General features: G+C 46.7%; 1 protein-coding gene across 4 annotated transcripts in view; it reads left to right on the plus strand.

The window, feature by feature from the left end:
* AP2B1 (adaptor related protein complex 2 subunit beta 1) overlaps window positions 1–23742 on the plus strand; it is a 77287-nt gene that overhangs the window by 28188 nt on the left and 25357 nt on the right. For 3 of the 4 annotated variants that reach the window (XM_012568723.4, XM_030288162.4, XM_032751877.3), the window contains exons 10-15: window positions 4621–4736; window positions 5819–5984; window positions 6446–6544; window positions 9271–9530; window positions 13431–13629; window positions 22864–22905. In XM_012568723.4, coding sequence (XP_012424177.1) covers window positions 4621–4736; window positions 5819–5984; window positions 6446–6544; window positions 9271–9530; window positions 13431–13629; window positions 22864–22905 — 882 coding nt within the window. The remainder of the gene's footprint in view (window positions 1–4620; window positions 4737–5818; window positions 5985–6445; window positions 6545–9270; window positions 9531–13430; window positions 13630–22863; window positions 22906–23742) is intronic. The other variant, XM_030288163.3, reaches the window with a different exon arrangement.

The following is a 23742-nucleotide window of genomic DNA, read 5'->3' on the forward strand; positions in this document are numbered from 1 at the left end:
GCGCTCTTCTCGTCTTGCAGGCAGAGCAAGGCAGGTCGTTTACTCTTGATGGAGTATTTTACTGCATTTGCTTTAGTGCAACAATGACCACTTATCCATCCAAATCCTTTAATAGCTCTGGCCTGACCTTTGGAAGGGGGAAGAAGATGATATTGTATAGAGAAACTCAGTATTATGAAGCATTTGGTGTCATCCCTCCATTTCAGAAGAACAGAACACAGAGACAGAGAATTGCAGAGATTTGCTGCACTTAAATGCAATTTATACAAACAGAGTGACTCTACTTATGTAAATCCATATAACTCGTAGCCTCATTTGGAGTGTGCTCTTTTACCTCAATGCTTATGCAAACAAGTTCCCAGGAACCTCTGCAGTTATCCAAAACAAGTCTGAAATGTCCTCTGCCAGTGGAAGTGCTCATAATAGAATATTGTTTTTTTAGTAATGTCTCTGTTAATTTCACTGAAAGTGAATCTGAAATGCCTGTCAGGAGCTCAGAAATCCTGTGAAAAGGGGGAAGATTTGTGCTGTGGTGTTGGTACTTTTCAGTAAACTGATGACTGAGTGCAAAATGTCACATAAAGTGCTCTAATTTCAGCTGAGCTCATTTAGCTTTTGCTCAAGTGTGTTCCCATGAGCATTGCCTGACAGCAGATTTAAATAATAACCTAATCATGCCTGGCTTAGTGTGGTGTCAGTGCAGAGGATTCTCTTGTTTCAGCTAAACTCCTGCAAGCCTGTGCACAGAGGACACCAACTTCTGTCCTCTGGAGAGAATCAGCTGCCTTTTTGTGCAGCTCTCTGTTCCTTCCTTCAGCCCTCAAAGGTTTGTCACTGCCAGGGGCTTTCTTTGAAGCATGGCCCCATGGAACAGGGGCTGCTGCTTCTGTTTCATATCTGCACTTCAAAATACCAGAGCACTCCTTCCATGCTGCATCCAGGCAGGTACCTGTCTAGATGGAGGCACAGCAGTGACAGTAGAAAACCCCCTGAGCATGGAAAAGGGCTACAGGGAAGTTTAAAAGGAGCTGGTGACAGTGCTTTTCATAGCAGTACTGTGCTGGCAGGGTGGGAATTTGTTTTAGTTCTCAGCAGGGACTTTCTCACTAGGATTTGGCCCTGTGCCTGTCCTAGTTGCACATGGAGGGTAGTGTATTCCTGCAGCATCAAGGTGATTTTAGAAGTTTTTACCCTTTCCTGTCCTCATCCCTCACATTTATCCCCATCCCTGATACCACAACAATCATATTTGATAAAGGATTGATAATAATGCCCCAGTGACCCTCTAAATGTAATTGTGCCTCTCCATTAGCCATTTTAACCTTGATTTTTGGCGCTGCTCCATTGAGGATGCTGCTGCTAAGGGTGAGGTCTGTTTCCTGCTCTGACAAGAGCTTGATTTAAAGAGATACATAGAACAACTCATGACAGTTGTTCCTCATCCCTAGGTTAATCCCTGTCCCCAGTGCATCTGTGTTTACTAAAGGCTGTTTACACTGTGAGTTATGACTAATGGGAGAGCATCCTCACAGCCATCAGTGTCCAAGTTCCCAAAGCTCAGAAATCTGCTTTTTGACAGAGGACACAGCCAGTGGGAGCTGTTGATGGATGAGGATTCACAGAGCACCTCAGCTCTGCCTTTAGGGATCCTATTTTTTGTCTAATTGTCACTCCTAGGAGAATGAGACAGAAATAAATTTGTCTGCTGAGAGGTGCACAACAAAGCAAATGTGGTGTTCCCTTTGCTTCTGGTGCTGGTTGGGGATATGGAACCAACACCCACACTGAATAGATTTTGCCCAGGCTTGAGCAGTCACATTGTTTTGGGGGATGTCAGAACATCATCATTTTGTGTGGATAGGGCTGGATTATTGATAGCTGAGCTCAGAGTTAACTTGGGTTTATCTACAGCAAACTCTGGTGTAGCTACACTTGTCTGCCTTGTGAATTGGTTTGCTCCAGTGGCAGCATCATGAGAAACCATCGTGCCATGCTTTGGTTTTAAGGAAAACAAGCACCACTCCTGTGGGAAAAGGAAATGAAGTGGATGCAGTAAAGACAGGGATTCCTCTGGAGCAAAGGAGAAGCAGAAGGAGCCATCTGACAGGGGTATTTGTCTGGTTTCCAAGACATTCTGCCAGCAACTTGGTTCTTAGGAATCATTGAGGCTTATGGCTGTGTGTGATATGTGCTACTTCAGTAATCTTGTGGGCTTTCATTTGGTTTCTGCAGAAAAACAAAGCAATTTTGACATTGGTTGGTTGTCCTTTCTCACTCCAACCTGAAAGTTGTTTGAGTTGGGGCACTCTTTCATCAGATTGCAGAGCTCTGCTGTCCCCAAGGATGTCCACCTTCAAAAAGCAGTGTATTTACAAGGGATGGAGTGAGCTGAGATGGCTTTTGCTAGAGGGACTGCTCTTCTGGGCATGTGCCCACCACTGCTCACTTTCCAAGGGACTCTGTGGCTAAAAATCATTGCTGTGTATTTTAAAGTGGATGTTGTGCTTTTCCTGGAAAAAAATTACGCTTCAAAGCATCTAAGGAAAAGAAAACTAAAAGTTAATTTGCTTTTCCTTGAATTGTACAGCTCTTAAAGCTCTGTTAGTTGGCTCTGACAGGGCTGCACTGCTTGTTGCCAGCAGTGACTGGTGCTGTAGAATCTGTAGAATGGATGTGGAGCAGATTTACCCTCATCAGGTCACTTGTTAAAATATCAGATGAAAGTTACTGAGATGAAGAGGTGAAATTTGAAGCTCTGAAGCATCTCTCTTGCAAGGACTTTGAGCAGGGCTCACACTGTGAGCCAGGTCAGTGTGTGGAGCCAGGTCTGTGGTCAGTCCTCATGAAGTGGAAGTGCCTTCCAGGTCACAGCCTCAAATCCCTTCTGGAGCAGCAGGGATCAGGGCAGGACACAGTCAGGTTGCCATTCAGTGCCCCTGTAGTGTCATAGTACCCATAAAGCTGAGCTAAGGAGGGAAAGGTATCGTAAAAAAATATTACAGCAATCACCCATTTTTATGTGATGCCTCTCTGACACCAATTGTATTGGATTTTTCTTCTGTTTGGTGTGAATTTCAGGGGAGAGCTTTGACTTACTGCCAGTTTGCAGAGACAGAGCAAGTGCTGGTTTGTGGTGGTCCTCCCTCTTGCCCAGCCTGTTTGTGCTGACAGGCTCTGTGTGAGATACCCAGGAGGGCAGGAAACTGCCAGAAGGTTTTAGTCTCTGACCCACATTCCTGAGGTTTGTCCTTGAGATTTTTGCCCATTCTGAAAGAACCGATTCCTGTGACTAAAATGCCATTTCACTCCTCCTCCTCCTGCCCAGCCTTTAAGTGCTCTGTAAGTCGAGGGAGCTGTTAACTCACTGGAATTGAAAAATCCACCTACATTGCTGTTGTTTGTGCCCCACAGTGTTTGTCTCCAGCCTGAATCCTTTATGAGTGTTCTGAAGGCAGTGTTGGGAGCAGTCTGCTTCTCACATTAATCACCAGCTGTGTAATGAGGCTTCATGTGTGCTCTGCTAATAACCCAATCACTGCCCTTATTGGAGACTCTCTGCTGCTGGAGTTGGTTGCTCCTGTGATGTCCTGCCTTGCTGTGCTGTTTGGGAACAGACCTCCCTGAATTATCTGCCTCTAACTCCACTCCTGGTTCCTGGAGCATGGCAGTGTCCAGTCCTTGTTATCTTGCAGTGCCTGTGAATTTAACTAATTAATTGAAGGCTGCATTAGGAGCAGCTGAATTTCTGTTTTTAGCTGTACATTTCACAAGTTGTTAGTGACCTCATCTCAAAAATACTGAACCTGTTGCTGCTGGGAGCTGCTTTTTGCTGCTGATTTTGACAACAGTTTTCTCCTGCCTTCTGGCTTGGCTAGAAATTTTCTTGCAGTCCCAATCAGAACTTTCCCAGCTCTGACTGCCTGCCATGGGAAGCTCCAGAGAGCTCATTCAGTGCCCTCCCCAGGTGGTACAAACAGCAGTGTGGATGATGTTCTCAAGCTCTCTCACGTGGTGACCCAACTTTCTGCTGGCACAGTTGCATCTCTTACTTTCTAGAGGAGCTGGAGCCAGCTGGTGTCCCCACTGTAACAACCAAACTTTTGTTACCCTGTTGCTCATTCCTGGACACAGAATGCTGTGAAGGAACTGGAGTTGTTTAGCCTGGAGGAGTCTTAGAGGTGACCTTATTGCTCTCTGCAACTCCCTGAAGGGAGGTTGCAGTCAGGTGGGATCGGTCTCTTCCACTGGGCAGCACTGACAGAACAAGAGGACACAGTCTCAGGGAAGGCACAGGTTGGATATTAGGAAAAAAATTTTCACTGAAAGAATAATAAAGTACTGGAATTGTCTTCCCAGGAGATGGTAGAATCACCATCTCTGGATGTGTTTAAAAAAAGACTGGACATGGTGCTATAGTCTAGTTGAGGTGTTAGGGCTTGGGTTGGACTTGATGATCTTAGAGGTCTCTTCCAACCTCATTATTCTGTGATTCTGTGGACAGAGTTTGCAACTCTTGTCCTCTGGGCCTTTTCTCATAGACATACTGTATTCCTCAGTGAGTTCTGTGGGAGCAGGAATGTTTCTTCAGCTTTTTAAATTGTGTTTTTCTGCTCTCTCCAGCAATCTGCAGAGCGCTGTGTGAGCACACTGCTGGACCTCATCCAGACCAAGGTGAACTACGTGGTGCAGGAGGCCATCGTGGTCATCAGGGACATCTTCCGCAAGTACCCCAACAAGTAGGTGGAAGTAGCCTCGGGTTTTTTGGAAGCACTTGGCTGCCATCATCAGAACAGAGCAGACCTCAGCTCACCAGGGCTCTGAAGCAAAGGTAGAAGCTGTGATCCCACTCCTGGTTTGGTAGGATTCAGGTGCTGGCTCTAGGCTAGGGGTCAGCCTCACCTCAAACTTGTTATTAGTTTGAATTGAAAGGTTTTCCTTCCCCACCACTCCATACTGAAGCCTGGATCAACAGCCAGTAAAGCCCTTGCAGAGGATGCCAGAAGGAAAATTTGGCCAAGTTTACAGCATCAGGTTATCCTGGTTTTAATCCCCTCTAGAAATTCATGAAGTGTACAAGTGTCCAATCCAAAATTAAGTGTACAAGTCTCCTCATACAAGGCTGTGAAAGTTCATAGCTCCCATGGTCTGAGATCCAGTCAGGTTGTGCTGAACACAGCATTGCTGGCTTTTCCCACCAAGTGTTCCCTCTGGCTTGGGCAGAGCTCAGCTTCTCTTGGTTCTGCAGTAAGATTTTGTCTCCTCAGCCACAGAATTGCAGCAATGTTTTTCAGCAGAGACTTCATGATCACCTAAAAACTAATATGGGACATCTGCAGGCTTCCCTGGCAATTTTGGCTGTCAGGCTCAGAAATCCCCTGCTTGTGGGGATAACCACACGTGGAAAGAGGGGAAGCTAAATTAGTGTGGGATATTGTCTGGTTTAAAGTAAAGCTTTGGGGGGAGTGTAATACCCAGTTTAGAGTTAGCAGGCTGGAGCCTCCAGCAAGGCTGCAGGATCTGATTCAGACTCGTGGTTTGAACACTTGGATCAAATATTCCTATTAGCAAACAGAACAGAAGGCAGCTTTATCTTGAACTCCATGTCTGGGTGGTCCTGCTGATGGATTAAACTGCAGAGACGCTGTGAGATCTCAGTGCTCAGCTTTGGGAGGGGAAAAAATAGTTGAATGAAATGCTGCTTTTATAGAAATACAAGCCATGACTTCAGTGCAGGATTCTCTGCAGAATAATGTGGGCAGAAATGGAGTGAAACAAGTCCAGTTCACGCCAGTAATCCAGCTGTACTCTGACAAACCAGGTATGAGAGCATCATTGCCACTCTGTGTGAGAACCTGGATTCCCTGGATGAGCCAGATGCCAGAGCTGCCATGATTTGGATAGTGGGTGAATATGCTGAAAGAATTGACAATGCAGATGAGCTGCTGGAGAGTTTCCTGGAGGGTTTCCATGATGAAAGCACTCAGGTAAATTTGCAGTATGCATTTTATCTGTAGTGTTTTGTGCAGTCTGTTTATGGGATGGACAGTAAATGTTATTGCAGTGGTCAGACAATACTTGCCAGTAAAAGCTTCAATATTGGGCTGAAATAAAACTCTTGGGAATCTGCAGTTTTGCTTTGTTGTCTGTATCTCGAAAAATTCTTATCTTGGGAGGACAAGACAGAACTGGAGGGGGTTCCAGAGGTTGCACATTTCTTGGGGGAATGGCTAGGGGACCAGAACTTACATAGTGATGGGGTATGACACAAACCTCAGCCTGCTGCTCAGGGACTTCTCTGTGAAAGTGTTTTGCAGCAGGCAAGAGTTTGAGTCTCATTATACGGGGTTTCACTGGCAAAGAATAGTGTCATGCTGTGAGGAAACTGAAGCCATGTTTTACACTAGTAATGGATACTAATTTCTAATCTCTCCTGTGCCCCTCTCAGGTGCAGCTCACCCTCCTGACTGCCATAGTGAAGCTGTTCTTGAAAAAGCCTTCTGAGACACAGGAGCTGGTGCAGCAGGTCCTCAGCCTGGCCACACAGGTAAGCCAGGGTATCCAGTGAGCCAGAGCCCTGCAGACACTCTGCTGGCCTGCTGTCTCATGTCTCCTAGCTGCCAGGCCAGGCAGCTTTGCAGTAGATCAGATTCAAGGGTGTTCTATTTAAAAGCTGCTCTGTGCCTGTTACCATCTGGAATCTGTTTTCTCCTTAGTTCTTGCTTTATCTGACTTCCTTCCCCATTCACTCACTAAATGGAAAGGTAGGGACAGTGTAGAATTATCAAGAAACCTAAATTCTTTCTCCTTGAAGGTGGCTTGCAGTTAAATATCTGGAGCTATGAGGCCTGGCAAAGACTTGGCTCTATGAACAGCAAAGTTTAAGCAGTGCTTAAAAGAAGAAAGAACTGAGGTTTGGGGTTTTTTCCTTGTACTGGGATGCTGTCAACCAATGTGGCAGCTTTGCTGGAGGCTGTAGCAGTGGGTTAAGATCATGGATTCATTATGCATGAGGTGCTGAGTTATGAGCTCAGATCACTGCAGGCAAGGCTGGGCTTGAGCTGGCAGACACAACTGCTGTAGTTCTAGAGGACAGAGGTGATGTCCTGGTGGCAGGGGCGGGTAAGAGCTCAGCTGATCTTCCTGCACTCCTTGGCTGTAATGACTGAGGTAAAATGCCCAAAAAAATCAGCTCTTCTCCAGACCTGCTGTGTCAAGTGATAAAAATAGTCTGCCAGCTGAATGGGCTGTGATTGTTTCTGAGCAGAAAACCTGGAGTCAATCATCAGATGGCCTTTTTGATCCTCTTTGGTATAAGAAATCACAGCTGTGGATTTACTGCACTTAAAACTTTTATTCATTCCTTTGGGGAGTTGCATTGGTCAGCAGCAACAAACCCATGAGCTGCTTTTCTTGCTTCAAAACCTCCTATTAGGCAGGATCTGAGCTGCTCTTTAGAGAGGAGTGGGCCAAGGGCATGCTGTATCATTTGCCTGAGCCAACAGAAGAAAGGTACTAAGTGCTAAAACCCACTGTGCTGACTCACAAAACATTTAATGGCACCCTCAGAATATAACAGGCGTCTGGGTTTGTTTCTGTTTGTCACAAATGTTGATTCAGCCTGACTTTCTGTATTTTATATGAATAATAAGTCAATGTAGGATAACTGGCTGTAAAACACTGAAAAACCTTATGCTTCAAGGTCTGATTTCTAGGTAGAGATGGTGTTTTTCACTTGAGTGGGAGAATAATTACATGTGTGTTTCTTTCCCCAGCTTAGGTATTGTTGCACTTTGAGTGTCTCAGAGCTTGTCTGCACAGCAGACTGCAGGTGTGGCTGTAGCAGGAGTGAGCTTCATCCAGCCAGCTCTGGTAAAAATAGCAGTGGAGCAGCTGGGGCTGGAAGGGACACAGGAATTGAGGTCTCAGACCTTTGCATCCCCATTGCTGTTGATGGGTGGGGAGCTGGGCTAGCCAGGGTTCATTGGTGTTGCTCCACAGGTGTGCATACAGACCCTGGAGAGGGGAGAAGTGGGAGAGAAACTGGGAGAGATTTGAGCCTCTTGTTTCAGTAGGTTTACCAGTTTTCAGTGTGGTTTTTTTTTTTTGGCTGTGAGAAAAAACAGTCAGCCCTGAATCTGTAGGTGCCTGCAAGTAGGAGAGTGTAGCCTTTCATGTGGGCCCTTGCAGAAGCCCTGCCTGATCCTGAGTGCAGAGTCTGGCAGGGATTGTTAAAGTGCAAAGAGTCCACAATTCTACCATCAAACAAAACCAGCTCTGCAGAGATAATGTGTGAGACAACAGAGAGATTAATTTAGGTCCTTACAAGCAAAATGAGCTGAGCTCAGTCTCATTTCAAGAAGAGGTTTGAGAATGTCTTGAGGCAGATGGCAGATGCAGATTCTGACAGGGCAGCAATGAGAGCACAGAAGAGAAAAAGAAATGCCAAGAGGAAGGCTAGTGAGGTGTACAATATTTTGCTGGAATTTTATCAAGGAGAAAAACCCTCTAACCCTGTTATTCTGCTGATGTGAAGATTAAAAATCTGAGCTCTTGTTTCCATGAACAGTTTACTACAACATAAAACCACAGCACCTTCCTCTCCCTAGAACATGATCAGCAAACCATCCCCACTCACTTTGCTGCTCTGGGCAGAGCTGCTCAAAGAGAGAAATAATTAGCACTTCATGCAGAGGCAAAAGTATCTGCAATAAAACAAGAGTATGCTGGAGAACTGATGAAGTACCCTAAGTGTGTATCATTAGCATCTCTCCATACTTCATTAGATAACTAAAAGGCAGGGTAAATTAAGATCTCTTTTGCTATAAAGAATATGGCTTATTAAGATGTGTCTCTGCAGCATCTTTTTGGTCCAGCAGTGTCTTGGGTAAGTCATATTTCCAGGAATCTTGGATCATTATGCAGTGTTGTGTGTCTGCTCTTAGTGTGCACCAGTTATTGCCACTCATGCTCTTTTTTCTGGATTTCTCCTAAGACTCAGTGGCAGGAAAGTTTGGAAAACACTTGGCAGCTCTGTTGTTTTGTGGGGTGTAAATCCTGGGATTTTTCCTCCCTGAGCAGGAAACCAGGCATTAATACTTTAGTTCTTGTTTTTAATTTTAAGATGTTCATCTCAACAAGCAGTTTGTAACATCATTTTTACATTGGTGGCTATGGCTGCTGGCTGGTTGGGGTTTTTTAATCCAAAAGAATAAAGTGATTACAGGCATTAGTTGACTTGAGACCTGTGAGTGATGCATTGCTTTGTCTCAGGATTCTGACAACCCAGACCTGCGGGATCGTGGCTACATCTACTGGCGCCTTCTTTCCACGGATCCAGTGACTGCCAAGGAAGTGGTGCTCTCAGAAAAGCCACTGATTTCTGAGGAGACTGATCTGATTGAGCCAACCCTGCTGGATGAGCTCATCTGCCACATTGGCTCTCTGGCTTCTGTGTACCACAAACCACCCAACGCCTTCGTGGAGGGCAGCCACGGCATCCACCGCAAGCACCTGCCAATCCACCATGGGAGGTGAGCTCAGGCAGCCCTGGGGATCATGGGCAGGCTTGCTTGTTTCTTTCTAGCAAACAGTCCAAAAGATGCCAAGATCTTTTAGAAGACCCTAGAGGGATTTTGTTGATAGTTTGCAGGTCGTTCAAGGGGCTGTTTCATTGCAGAATGTCATCCTGGCCATGGAGTGTCCAAGTTCCTGGGTCAAAAGACACAGGAACTATCAAAGTTCCTGTGTGAGGAGAAGCTGGGATGTTTTTTTGAGAAGACATTGGTTATAAATGCTCTTGATATGAATTTGAGTACACAAGCAGAAGCTTTGGATGACTGGTGCAAGGAGGAATAGAGTGAGAACAGGCATCTTTCAGAAGAAGATTTTGTAGGAGCTTTGCTTCAGCAACAGCTCAGCTTTATGAGCCTGTCTCCTGGAATGCAGTATCACTTTCCTGGAACAGGCAAGCACAGGGATCCTTCACTGCTGGAATATGAAATGGAGGAGGATTAGTAAAACTCCCTTTCTCACTTGGTGCCTGTAAAGCAAGGGAAGTGCAAAAGCCATCTAAGCCTGTTAGGGCTCAAAGAAAGATGGGTAGACTGACATGGTCTGTCTGACCTTTGTGAGGTGGGGGAAATGCTTTGGCTCACTGCCTGGTGCTTCAGTGCCTCCCTGGCATCACAGTTTTGGCAGCAGGTCAGTTCTGCAAGAGCAGGCAGTGCCTCAGTCCCAGCTGGGGCCATGTTGCTGTTGGGCCTGTTCCCATGGTCCCCCATTCAGGTGAACAGTGTGCTGTTTGCACTAACGGTATTAATTACAAAAATGAGTGTATTATGCAGCAAGAGGCAGAGTAGCCAGGCTTACCTCTTAATAATATTCCCAAAGTGACATTTGGAGTGCTATTTTTTGCTGTTGCACTGATAAATCAGTGTGCGACGCTGCTTCTTTTCTATTTTCTGACACCACTTCTCTGCTATTCTTAGCAACTTAAGCTATTTCTGTGGTGGCTGGCTTTGGGAAGCCGAGTTGTTTTCTCCCTGCCTGAAATCAAGTCTGGCTGCACTGACCTAGAATCAGCAAGTACAAATGTACCAGTTGGACAGGAAAAGCCATAGCCACTTTCCTACCTCTCCTAATCAAAGACTTGTCTCAAAATGAGCTGGTTTTTGTTGTTACCAGCCTTCCTGTACACTGTTGTTCCAGGTCACTACAGCAAATAGCATTTATGGGGATTTAACTCAGAGAATTCAGCTTTTTGAAGGAGCAGTTTATTATCTTCTTGCATGTAATGTCTGTGTGCGTGACTCTCGTTGCTCATGCTCAGTCTGCTGACCTTAAGTATTTTCTGACTTTGGCAGAACCATTGCTTAAAAAAACCTCAAAAAAAAACAAACCTCCAAGCTTCAGTCAGCAGTGCAAGCTGGGGAAGGTCTGAGGGATGCTCAGCAGAGCGTGCTGCACTCTGATAATACTGATGCAGAGATAAATTTAAAAATGAGTGGGGTTAGTTAATGGCACACCAGGCTTCTCTGATGGGAGCTCACCTCAAGAGGCCCCATTATTGGGGTTTTCTGCATCTGTTTAAGGCAAGTTAAGGTTCCCAGTAAAAGATAAGTCCAGACTGTGAGGTGAGGTGATTTTCTGTACAACTCCTGCACTCCAGTCATCATTCTGATGGCTGGCTGATCCCTGTGGTACAGACTCATGGGAATGGGGAGATGTCCACAGTGAATGTGGTTTAAGAGGGTCAAGACTGCTTTGAGTGGTGCTTTCCTGGGTATAAATCCAGGAGGAGTTCTGGTTGGTAGAACACGCTGCATGGCATTTTGATTCATTCATTTTCCATTCAGAGCACTGTAGGAAAGGTTTCTTGCAGCTCTCAGCTGATGGGAAGACCCATTGAACAACTCACAGATGGTGAAATGTTCCTGCCTCTCCAGCGAGCCCCAGTGTCACAGAGCTGCAGATGTATCCTGAGGGTGGGGGAGAAATCTGATGGCTTGGCAGTATTTCCTCCTGTGGTGGCTCCCACCACCTCTGCTCAGCCATAATTCAGCTGGGAAATTTGGGAAGATGTTAACAGGGCTCCTGGGAGAAGCAAATCTGATTAGACTTGGGCAGGAGTCTCTATTTCCCTGTTTCACAGGTGGCTGCAGAAAATTTTTGATTCTGATTCAGGCTGTGCATCCCTTGTGACTCCAGCATCTGGGAACTGAACTCACAGGGCCAAATCTCCAATTCTCATGGCCAAACCCAAGACTGTAAGGGGGAAAGTTATATCAAATCTTTTTGCCCTTTTTAAATCTACATATTCTTTATTAATTTATTTTCTTTCCAAGAAAATGCAAAGTTGTTTAGAGGAATCTCCTTAAAGAGATTCTTTACAAATGGAAGTCTGGGGTTTTGCTTTTTTCAAACAAACCAACTGAGCTTTGTCCTTTCCTGATTTCTTGCTGGGCTTTGGGGCAGCAGCAGTTACACAAGACATGGAGGGACTTCTGTGTCTCCATCAGGAGAAGGATGAGTAAGTGTTGAAGGGGTGGAGTGTTAGAGGGATTATATCCTGGGAAGGAGCCGAGTGGTTTGAGATGTGCCTCTCTCAGAGGCTGTTCCTGTTCCCAGGCTGGGGGTGGGAGTGGATCACAGTCACCACCTCTCCTCGGGAATGCTTCAGCGAGCACTTCAGCATACTCAGCACTCTCCCTGCTGAAGGCAGCAGCAGAAAGGACAGCTAATATTAGTGCTATTGGGGCTCTAAAGCTTTTAATGCAAAGAAGCTCTCAAGCCTTCCTGCTGCTGCCTGGTAACTAATTCATTCTGCACTCCTTATGCTCCATCTTTTCCTCCTGGCACTGGCATTGGGAGCAGCTTATACTCTGTCACTGAATCTTTCCCCTCAATAGCTGAATAAGGATAAGAGAATTTTGGCTACTCAAAATCAGAAGCTGCAGTGCTTGCAGAGCAGCCCCAGTGTTTAACACCTTGTTAGGACACTAATTCCCACAGCAATTGTGGGCACTTACCTGCTGGCTGCAGTAACCTGAGCTAGAAATCATTTTATCACTTACTGCTGGAAACAGGATATAAAATGGATTTTAATTATCTAAAATATGAACATCTTTGCATTTAAAGAATAAATACATTGTAGTGAATTCTCCAGGAGCTACAGTTATTTTTTACCCTCTCCTTGTTATCGAATTCAGTGACAAGTGAATATAAAAGATAGAAAAGGTAGCCAGACTGCATATGATGATAAATTTTGGAAGCTGTATAATGAGTGTTTCTAGACTAGTAATTAGCATGCCTGCTAACTCAGAGGAAAGGAAATAATTGATAGAAGGGAAGAATCAATTTTAGATTGAGTTTTTCAATTAGCAAAGACTGATGGACCTTGCTGCTGGTCCGGAGAAGGTGATTAATCTAGATCTGAGGGAAGTGGTGGAGTTGGCACTGGTTAGGGTAAGGGCTCAGGGGTTTTATCAGTGTTAGATCTCTGAGAATATCTGGATTATTTATTTTTCCCTGTGTTTTCATGTCATTCTCAGGCCCAATGGGCTGAAAATCATGTCTGTTGGTTTAATCTGAGGTAGGAAATGCTTCTTTTCAGTTCTGTAGCCCATGTGGTACCCATGGCTCTGTTTTGGAGGGGGTCTCTGATTCTCAGCGTGAGTAGGATTCATCCCTTGTAAGATTTCCTTAGCTGGGCTGAAAACCACATCCAATGCAGGGAAAATCTTTGTGCCCAAAGTGCTGAAGAGCCTTGTGCCTGGTGCAGGACAGTGGCCACAGCAGCTGCTGGTGCCACCGTTTGCCTGGCTTCTGCTGCTGAGCCACCTCTTGATGTGTTTCCCCATGCTGGGAACCTGGAGCTGGAGACCAGAGGTGATTGATATTTGTCTTTTCTGCTTCTTTTTCTCCCCCCACAGCACTGATGCTGGTGACAGCCCCGTGGGCACCACGACCACCACAAACCTGGAGCAGCCACAGGTCATCCCATTCCAGGGTGACCTCCTGGGGGATCTCCTCAACCTGGACCTGGGGCCCCCTGTGAATGTGCCCCAAGTGCCCATGTGCTTCGTGCAGATGGGTGCTGTGGACCTCCTGGGAGGAGGGCTGGACAGCTTGGTAAGCAGCACATCCTCTTTAGCTGGTGGGAGATAATTGGAGCTGTGCTTATCTCTGCAAAGCCTTGATCATTTGTGCTTTTAATGCTCAGTGAGCTGAGCTCCCAGTGCTGAGTCCTGAAACTCCAGGGGGATTTAACCAGAGTTATTGTACCAACTTTCAGCAGGCTTTTCCTGCTCTACAGTGGATGTTGCTGCATGCTGTAGAATCCCCATGGTCAGTGGATATATTTGCACTGTGCTTTTTCTGTCTGTAGAAGAAAACCAAAAAGTTGCTTTAAAGATGTAAAAGTGTTTCTCTGCTTTCTATTTGAATCAGGCTCCCTTTCAAGAAGGCATTTATTCCACCCAATTCCCAGCCCTCTTGAATTTCAGTGCTAAAGCTCTCAGGCTGTAACCCTGTGTCTTCCCATTTGTGTATTCTCCAGAGCATGGCATGGTTTAATATCAGTGACATTTTAATTGCAGTGAGGTCAAGAGGGAGCTCTCTGTGCAGTCCTCCCTGTGCCAGAGTTGCTCACCTGGCACTAACGGGGTCAGGCTCCAGTGGGAGCAGTCACACCTCCCTTCTGCTCTGGGGAGGGAGCTGGGCATGAGCTGCAGTGAGGAAATCACTTAGCAGGGAGCCAGCAGCAGGGCAGAGGTCAGTGCTGTGCCTTGAGGCTGGTGGCAGCCAGGCAGTGAGGAGTGCTGACTGTAAGGGTCAGCCTGGGAGCACAGCACACACATGCCCAGCTCCCTGCTGGCTTCTCCACAGGGGGAAGAAGCTCTCCTAGGTGTATTTGCACCATGTAAATCAAGTAAGACTGCCCCAGGGAACATAGCTGGGTGTTTCTCAGACTTGGATTGGGTTTGTCTTGCTTGAGGTTTGGCTTGTGGTAAGTTGGGCTGGGTTTTCTCTGCCTGGTTTGGGTGCACCTTCAGTTCTGAGTCAAGCTCTGAATGACAGCAGTAGGAGGCAGCTGGATGAACCAATCCTCCAATTCAACAGATCCTTATTAGTCAAATATATATTTTTTTAAATCACCATAAGCTTACTAAGGCAAATGTTAAACACATTTCCAGTTCCAGTGCTTCATGGCCTAATGAGCTGGAAGCAATTAACCCTTAATGGCACTGGCTCTCACAGAGGGCAGAGGTGCTGAAGGCTCTGCATTCTCTAGCCACAGGTGTTTGGCTAGCAGGGACACTGCTCTTACTGGGGATTAACAAAATGGCCAAGCTGGACTTGCTGGGAAAGCAGCAGTGAGGCCAGAGCAGTGAGCTCTGCAGCCTTTCCCTGCACTGCAAGTGATGCCTCTGAAAACCTGGCACTGGGAATTAAGGGATGAAGGCACAGCAGAAGGTGGTGCTGCCTGTGGTACCACAGCATGGTTTGCACCTAAATTCCTCTCTGCTGCCTTCCAGGCCTCTCACAGTAACCCTTTGTTCCTCATTAGTGTCACACAAATAAATGGACACCATAGAAGTAAAACTTGGTTTTGGGAGAAGAGCTGTCTCACAGCTGGCATTAATGGGCTTAATTTAGTGACCTGCTCTGACAGTGGAGCTGTTAGTTGAAATGGTAGCAAGCTTTTACTTAATATTTTTCTCCAGCCTTAAGCACATCCATGGGGTTATGGAGTGTGATCTGACAAAATGATCCTGTCTGGATGGGGAGTAGCTGTGCCTGGGGCTGCATGGCCAGTTCTCTCTCAGCTGAGTAAATGGGGAAGTACTAAAAAAAAAATCTGAATCCTGGTGTGGTTTTTGAAGGTGGATGCTTTCTATTGGAGGGCTGTTGCATCAAAGCTCCAGCTTTTCCTTCTCTTGGTCAGTCCCTTTTTTCAGGTAACAAGTGACAGGATAAGGGGGAATGGCCTCTACTTGTGCCAAGGGAGGTTTAAATTGAGTATTGAGAAATCTGTCTTCACCAAAAGGGTTTTCAAGCACTGGAATGGGTACTAGGGCAGTGCTGGGGTGACTTAAAAATCGTGTAGATGTGGCACTTGGGGACGTGGTTTAGTGGTGGCCTTGGCAGTGCTGGTGGAATGCTGTGGAAGTCTTTTCCAACCTAAATGAGCCTAGGATAATAAGCCTAATTAGTGAGTGAATGTGATCTGTGTGTTTGTTTGTTGCTGTGGGCATGTATTTAACAAGTCTCAAGCTGGGTTAACCCTAACCTGGTATTACCCAAATTGCTGGGAAGTGCCCTGAGCTGCAAGGCTTGCCAAGAGGATTGGCATTTGGATCTCAGGCTAATATTAAACCACGTTGGTGCCATGCCAAAATCAGTCTCAAACTGCAGATCCCACAGGCCTGATTGCTGTGGGTGGGAAGGAGGTGAGACACATCCCAGTGTGCCCCTTGAAGAAGGGCTGAGCTCTTCACCCTTGACCAGGGATCAAAAACACCTGGGGGCCAGCAATATCTGAATTGTTCTGCTTTGAAATGTCCCTTTCTGTTACTCCTTTAGATTTTTTTTAGTGCATTTCTTCTGCTTTGTTGGGCAGGCTGACACTCACTGTGATGGTGACAGTGCCTCAGTCCTGTGAGTGCCTCAAAGGCAGCTGGAGGTCTGCAAGAGGCTGCTGGCAGGATCTCAGCCAGTTTGTCACACACAGTGTCATCTGCTGATCCCCTCTTCTGCCCCCTTGTCTTTGGAGGGGTTGTCTCATCACAGGGGTGTTCTTGCAGTGAAAATCCCAATGGGACTGACCCAGAAAGACCAACAGCAGCGTTAATTTCCATGGAAAATGCCATTTCATTTCCATTCCTTAAACTGTGGGCTTTTCTTTTTCTTCCAGGCATTTAAATAGAGACTGAATGGTGTAAAACTGCACAAACACCAAATTAATATTGTTCATTTGAATTGTCCTCAGCACTGCCAGATATTTATGCCCATGACTAGTGAGACTCCAGCTGCTTGTGAGGTTAATTTCCTTAGTGAGTAAATTTTATCTCCATAGTGAATTCTGTAATTGGCATTAAATGTAACATGCATGCACAGATGCTGAGCATGTGTTAACAATTAAAAAGAGGAGAAAAAGGACCTTTGGTACAAGAGTATTGTTTGTAAGCAGAGCAGACTTGCTGTAGGACTTCTGGAGAGCTTTTTTCTAGGGAACAGGTTGTGCCCTGTTTTGCCACCATGGGCAGATCTCGTTCTTCTCTGCTCAATTTTCTTTTTCTACAATATGGTGACTAAGCCCACTTTAGAAAGCTACTTGGGATCTCCAGCTCCACAGTGTAAAGTAGCCATAGCAGTCACTAAAGGGAGAGAAACAAAACGTGGGAGAGCAGATTGCTGAGTGCAGAGCTGTTCATCCCAAGAGATGGAGTTTGATGCTTTTTTCTCCTCAAGTGGCTGAATTTCGTGCAGGTTACAGTCACTCTCCCAGCTCCTGTGCAATGGTGCAGTGCTTTGCAGGATGACATTTTTGCCTTTAAACGTTTCTGTGTGTTCATTTGTTCTGCAAAACCACAGAGCAGGAGAGCTCTTGTGTGCACACTGTGCTGCCTGGGAGCCCCTGCATTGTTTGGGAGCAGGGCACTGTGGCCAGGAGCCAGGAAGGCTGGCTTGAAACCCAGGGGCAGAGCAGTAAATCTGCAGGAATGGACAGGCTTGGATTGTCTGTTATGTAAGGATTTTGTTTAATGCTCTAGCCGCTCATCTACAAGAATATTATTGATTTGAGACTGGCAGCTGGTCAGGTTGATTTATGTCCTAAATTGAAAAGCTGTTTGATAAACACTGAATATCCACAGTTTTCTGTAATGCCTGCACTGGTTTGGGCTGTCACAGGTGGGGCTGTGCCCCTCTGTGTAATCTGGATGGATTTAGGGGGGTCTGACCCCAAGACCCAAGGTCTGTTCCACACCATTCAGGGCTGTGTCCCATTGCTGCAGTGGCATGGATGGTGGGAGCTGAGCACCAGCTCACCCTGAGCTCCAGGCACCACAGGCTCAGCAGCTTGGGAGGAAAACTCTATTCCAGCAGTCTGAAGTGTCTGCCTCATCCACAAGGCTGTGAGCTGCTGGTGTCCCTCCTTCCCTCCCTCCCTGTCACTGCTGTCAAGTGGAGAACTCAAAAGTCTGGCCTCAATGGACAACATCCTGGAGTGCTGGGGTTGATTAGGGACTTGGCAATGTTTTATAAAAAAGCCCCAAAGTGACCTTCAGTCTGCCCTGGGGTGCCACATTCCTCTCCTGGCTCTGCAAGTCATTTACTGTGTATAATCTTAGGAAAGTTACTTCATTTACCTTTTCCTGGAACTACAGTGTGAGAGTGGCTGTGCCAGGTCAGCCCCGACATTCCTTTATGCAGTGGATGTGATGATCCTTTCCCAGAGTGCTCCTCCAGCCTTTGACAAGGAGCTGAGTGACTTCTTTCATCTGGGCTGTGGAGGTTTGATGAGCTGTAAAGGAATCTGTTGAGATTTCTGACAAAAGACACAAATCCATTGCTGGGGCAGGGCTGGTGTGGAAAAGGAGCTATTTTGGTGGGTCACTCATTCATAGCTGATTCAAAGCTGTTGTAGTAGTCATAGGACTGCTAGAGCTTTGTGAGCAGCTTGTTTTCTTGCACTTTGGAGAATGAAAATGGTTAGGACTCAGTTTTGCTTGCTGATGGAAGTCTCTCAGCAGGGCAAAGCATCAGCAGCAAGTGCATGAAACTGGTGACTGTGGTATTGGCAGTGTGACCTGTCCTCCAGCAGCTTTGACACAGCTTTCCCTGGTTTGGAGAGCAGCCCTTGTGCTCTGCAATCCTGGCTTGGTGTGCAAACAGACACAAAACAGGCACTGAACTGCCTCTGTGTGAGCCACAGTGTGTGTGCAGTGAGATCCCTGCAGCTCAGGGCTCTCACAGGGTGAGCATGCCCCAAGGGGGCTGCCAGCAGCCCTGCTCTCAGCACCTCAGCCCATTTTTGTTAGGTAAATGCCTTGTGTTCCTTGCTGCTGTCTTACTGAGTGCAGGCAGCACCTTGAGCTGGTGCTTGACTCCTGCTTTGTGGTGTGAGGCAGCAAGAAGGCAATTGTCCCCTGTTAAGCCATGAGTTGTGGTCCAGGAAATGCACAGCTGCCCTGGAAGCCCTGATTATGCTGTGGGCACAAGGCAAAGCAGTTGCTGAGCAGTCCCTGGCTCCACTCTCCCTGTTATTTTTTGGTGCTCCAAAAGCCTCACGTCATTTTGCAGAAGTGATTGTAGCCCCTCAGGATCACATGAACACTTCAGCAAAGTCACTTCATTACAAGCTGCTCTTAAGATGCAAATAAACCCTCCTAATGCAGTAACTCCAGCACTGCTACACTTCATAAGTCAGCATAACTGCTTCCACAGGGCTGGAATTGCAGGGCAAGGGCTCTCCAACTGCAGAGCAGCTGCAGCACCATCCAAGCCAACTTGTGCAAAGTACAGGTGCTGATGCAGTTTGGGAAAAGGTGCTGGCACTGCTTTTATTGATACAGCCTCTTCTTTAAACACATGTGGCTGTTTGGGTGCTGTTATGGCAGGACAGGTTTGGAGGGAATAAAGAGAATTCCTATTTGAAGAAGTTTTATGCCTCTGGAGGCCGAGACTCCCTGTCCATCCTCTGCTCATCTCCTGAAGCTGGCAGCTCTTCACCCTGAAGCAGAGGCTTTGTGCTCTTGAGCAGGAGGCAAAGCTGCCAACTTTAGGATCAGGATCAGGAGTTTGCAGTGCCACAAACTCCCTTGGACCATCAAGAGCCAGCCCTTGTCCACCCACCTTCACAGTGAGTGGGGCTGACAGCTGTATTAATGTAGTCCTCTCCTCTGTGGGCTGTTCCTGACTCTCCTGTAAGGCAGATCCAGCTTGTCCTCCTGGCAGGAGTGTCTGTCTGCCCATGAGACAAATGGAAATGGTTAACCAGAGCTCTGCTAGTCCTGGGGAATTGCTTCAGCAGCACTTCATGCCTGACTAATATCTGTTTCTTTCCTTCTGCACTCTGCCTGTCACTCCAGATGGGAGAGGACGCTCTGTGGGTAATTGGTTCCTGTTCCCTCTGTCTTCCTCCTTCCCTCTTACTCACACACATCACTGTTACAGTCTCTTCCATCACTCTGAGTTTGGAATAAAGTTACAATTTGGGCATCCCACAGGAGGAAAACCAGACCTGCAGTTCCTGACTGGGGAAAGCATCAGTGCCATGGGAGGGTGACAGGCAAGAAAAACAGAAAAAGAAACTTTGTGCTGCTGCAATGGGAAGTGCAGCCCAGATCTGATGTGGAATTGATCAGTTCTTTATTAACTTCCCCCCTGTAACTTCTGGTGCAGTAGAAATGCTGTTGCTTCTCTCTTCAGTCAGGGCAGAGCCAGCTCTGCCTGTGGGGACCTGGAGGAGCTGCAGCTCCTTGGCACTGGCTCTGCAGCTCTGGAGCACGTCTGCAGTGCTTGGACCCGAGCACAGGAACCAGGAGAGGCTCAGGCTGTGCTCTGCAGAGCCCTCCAGCCACTACAGAGGGGCTGCAGCAGCTCAGAGCTTCCTGGCATGGAAGAGAGATCCTGGGTCCAATCTGAAAACGCACAGGGGCTCTTGATGAATTCTCTGAGCCAGTCAGGGGATTTTTCTCCTTTTTGTGAGAGCTGCAGTTTTAACTAAAGCAATAAATCCATATTCTACTTTTCCCCCCAAAGCCTGACATTTAGGGAAAATGGAAGACTTGTGGGTAGCTCAAGGAACCCCAATGTGTCATTCCCTGTCCCTTGCAGCCAACATCAGTGTACGAGCTGCTTCGAGGTTGGGTTCCTACTACCCTGCAGCTCCTGATGAGTGTAGTAGGAAATGGTAGAATAGTTAACATCTGGCTTGATTATGCAGAATTATTCAGTCATTTCCATAACACCCTTTGTAAAATGCTTGCTGCTTGATAAACCAGCCTTTCTGCTGCTGCAGACAACAGAACCAGAAATCCTCTGTGCATACAATAATATCTGGGAATGAACTGGATTCGTTCTTTTCCCCAAGACTTTGCTGGCTGTCAATACAAAGCTTGAAGTTCATCTGCATGCAAGACTGTGAATAGGGATGAGGTGTAATAGTTGCATTTATTACTCCTCAGTGAGCCACTAACAAGATGTAAATGATCTGATATATTAATCTAAACCGTGGCTGCTTAGAGAGAAGTCAATAGAACAAAACTCTGCTCTGTCAGGCTGTTTCAGTGGGGGAGACTTGACAGTGTAATAAGCCTTATTTTATAAGCTCAATATTAATTGGATTTGCATCCTCTGGCTGGCTTCCTTTGGTCTCTGACTGATCCTTCTTTTGACTTTGGAATCACTCACTTTAATCTGTTATTTCTTAAGTCAGCTAAGCAAAACTGGACAGCCAGAGACTGGGTTGCTGTATGGAGAGGTGGCTGTTGAAAAAGATGAGGAATCTTGTCAGCTTCTGCTATGGCCTCAAGTAGGGATAAACTGAGTCCCACCCAGGAAAAAAGCTCTTAAGGCTTCTCAACAAAAAGCAAATTGTGTGTGATTTGTTCTTTCTAACACCTACTTAGAATGGTTAATGTTGCTCCTGTGAGGACTAGGGGAAGGAGGGGTGCCTGGGAATAGGAGAAAGATCCAGGGAAGCACAGGGATTTGTCATATTTTACAGGTTTTATGGAGGCTAGTTATTATCTGGTAAGTCACTGTCTTACCTTTGCTGCTCTTCTCAGGGCTATTTATCCTTTTTATCTGTGCTCTGATGGAGAGAGATGTGAAGCTTTTTGGTATCTCTTGACCAGCATAAAACACATTTGCTGTGAGATCTCTCAGGGAACAGGCTGGAGGGGATCAGAGCAAAGTTAATTTCCAAGTTTTTTTGTGCAGAGGGAAGAGGTCAGAGCCTTTTTGGCTCTAAGCACAGGCAATCCTGGAAGCTTTTGCATCACCTATATGGTGCATTTGTTCAATATTCTGACACACCAGCACTAATTTGAACAACATATCCAGAGCCTTCGTTGACCCAATTTTTCACATGATTTTTTAAAAACAAACTAACTCCCCAAACCCAAATCAAATGGAAGAGTAAAATTATCTCTGGTGAGCTGTGATGTTCTAGTCTGCCAGTCCAGCCTTTTCCTAATGGGGCTGGCTCTTACCTCACCCTTGCATCATCCTCTGTGAGCGTTGTCAGGTCATGTTGCCTGTCTGAATTTGACCCCAAAAAATCCCTGTTCTGGGCAAAAAAAAAATTACCCTGATCTTCAGAAGGAAAGCCTGGGACACAGATAAGCCTGGAGATGTCTCTGCAGTGAATTAACCACTGCAGATCTGTGCTTGTTTCCTCCTGGTTATCTGTTAAGTGCATTTTAAATGTTCACAGGAATGATGTTGTACTTGCAAACAGCACTTGTAGCCAAGTCTTGGAGCCTGTCCTGATCTCTGAATCCTCCTGAGCATGTAGAATGATGTGGAGGTTTGAAAAATGGACTTTGTCACTGGGAATATGGTCTGGGTGTTTTGTAAAGGGAACTTGTGAGGGCAGAGCTTCTAGGTGGGCTGCAGAAGGGCCCCAGAGAGGATTTAGTGTTTTTGGAGGGCTGTTTGGGTCACCTCAGATGTGTCTGTGTAGCGTGGCAGAAATTGGTACTGAAATAGCCCGGTGCACTCTGAGGTCTCTTTGCTGTTGGAGTGCCCATTAGATGATGAAGCTGTTTTTTCCCTGTCTGAGTGAGGGGAGCATCTTCAAAGCCCCCCTCTCCGAGCTGTTGTCAGAGCCAGCACAGATCCCATTCTCTTTCTTGCTCGTTGCTGAAAGGAGCTGCGTGTCAGAGGAACACAGCCAAGGTGTGTTGTGTTTGCCCGTGGTTCGTAGCTGTTCCCTAGAAAACTAAAGCTTTCAGGAAGTGAGCCTTCCTGATGGTTTTATTTTCATGCCATTTCACAGTTACCCCACTGGGTTTTGTGGAGCTGCTTGGGGCCTGCTGGCAGCAACAGGGCTGAGGGGAAAGCACCGATGCATGAAACGTGAAGAAGGGAGGTTTTGGTGCAGACAGCAGGCACAAGAAGGGATGGCTTTTGGTTTTTATTAACCACAGTGAAGGCATGGGGTAGTTCTCCAAGTAGCTCTGCTCACACAGCAGCAAGCAGCCCCTCTGTTCCCTGTGCTTTCCCAGCACTGCATTTCCATCTGTCCTGTGCAGGAGCGATCTGTGCTTGCCGTGCCCGGGCTCTGCCCCGGCCGTCTGACCTTGGCTGAAATGATCTTGGTCTTCCTCTCCTCTCTCTCCTTCTCTCTTTCAGCTTGGCAGTGACCTTGGCGGGGGCGTTGGAGGAAGCCCGGCAGTAAGTGCCATTCCATTTTTTTCCCCAATTTCCAAAGCTGCTCAAAGCTTGGGGTTTTTCAGTGTAAGCTCACCCACTGCGTGCTGGAAGGTGCTTTTTAAAGCCCTGAAGATGTTGGAAAATGGATAAATGCAACTGAAACACACAAGTCCCCACCTATGTTGATTTGAGTCCAGCTCCTACCTGGGCTTTCCTAAGAGCAGCCAGAGCTGTTCACTCTCTCTGTTTAGCTCTTCTTCCTCAGAGCTTTTAGTTGGAGCACCAGCGTTAACCCTGGCAGTGCCTCATCCTTGTGCAACTGCTTTAGCAGCTGAAAGGCCAAGGATGCTTATCCCTACTCACAAAGCCTGGTCTGTCACCCTAACCCAGTGTCACCACAGACTTGCCTGAACTCAGTGCTTTCTCCTCACAAACTCCACGTAAGTTTTTTGCCTGGACATCAGGATCAGGTGCTCTGAGCTTTCCTACTACATGTGGTCAGTGCTGCCACCGGCCACCTCCTCTGTGCCTGTGCTTTGGGAGTGTCCTCCTGCCTACAGCTCTTGCCGGGACATGGGACAGTTTCAGCCTGTCTTACAGCAGCCTTGGCTTCAAGCTCATAGCAGCTTCTTCCAGAAGAGTGTGGAAAAGGAATGAAACATGGCTTGGAGATGCAGTGGGCAGGAGGGAGCATGCTTCCAAGCCACATCCAGAAGTGGTGTCCCCTAGAAAGCTCCAGTCCCTCTTCCTAGGACTCTGTATCCAGTAATTCAGTGAGAAAAGCATGCTCAGTTCTGGAGGGAGGGCTTTTCAGAGACCCTTTTTGTGGCTGCAGTCATTCTCTCTCCTTTCCCTGCA

Source organism: Taeniopygia guttata, chromosome 19 (assembly GCF_048771995.1).
Source record: "Taeniopygia guttata chromosome 19, bTaeGut7.mat, whole genome shotgun sequence".
NCBI lineage: Eukaryota > Metazoa > Chordata > Aves > Passeriformes > Estrildidae > Taeniopygia > Taeniopygia guttata.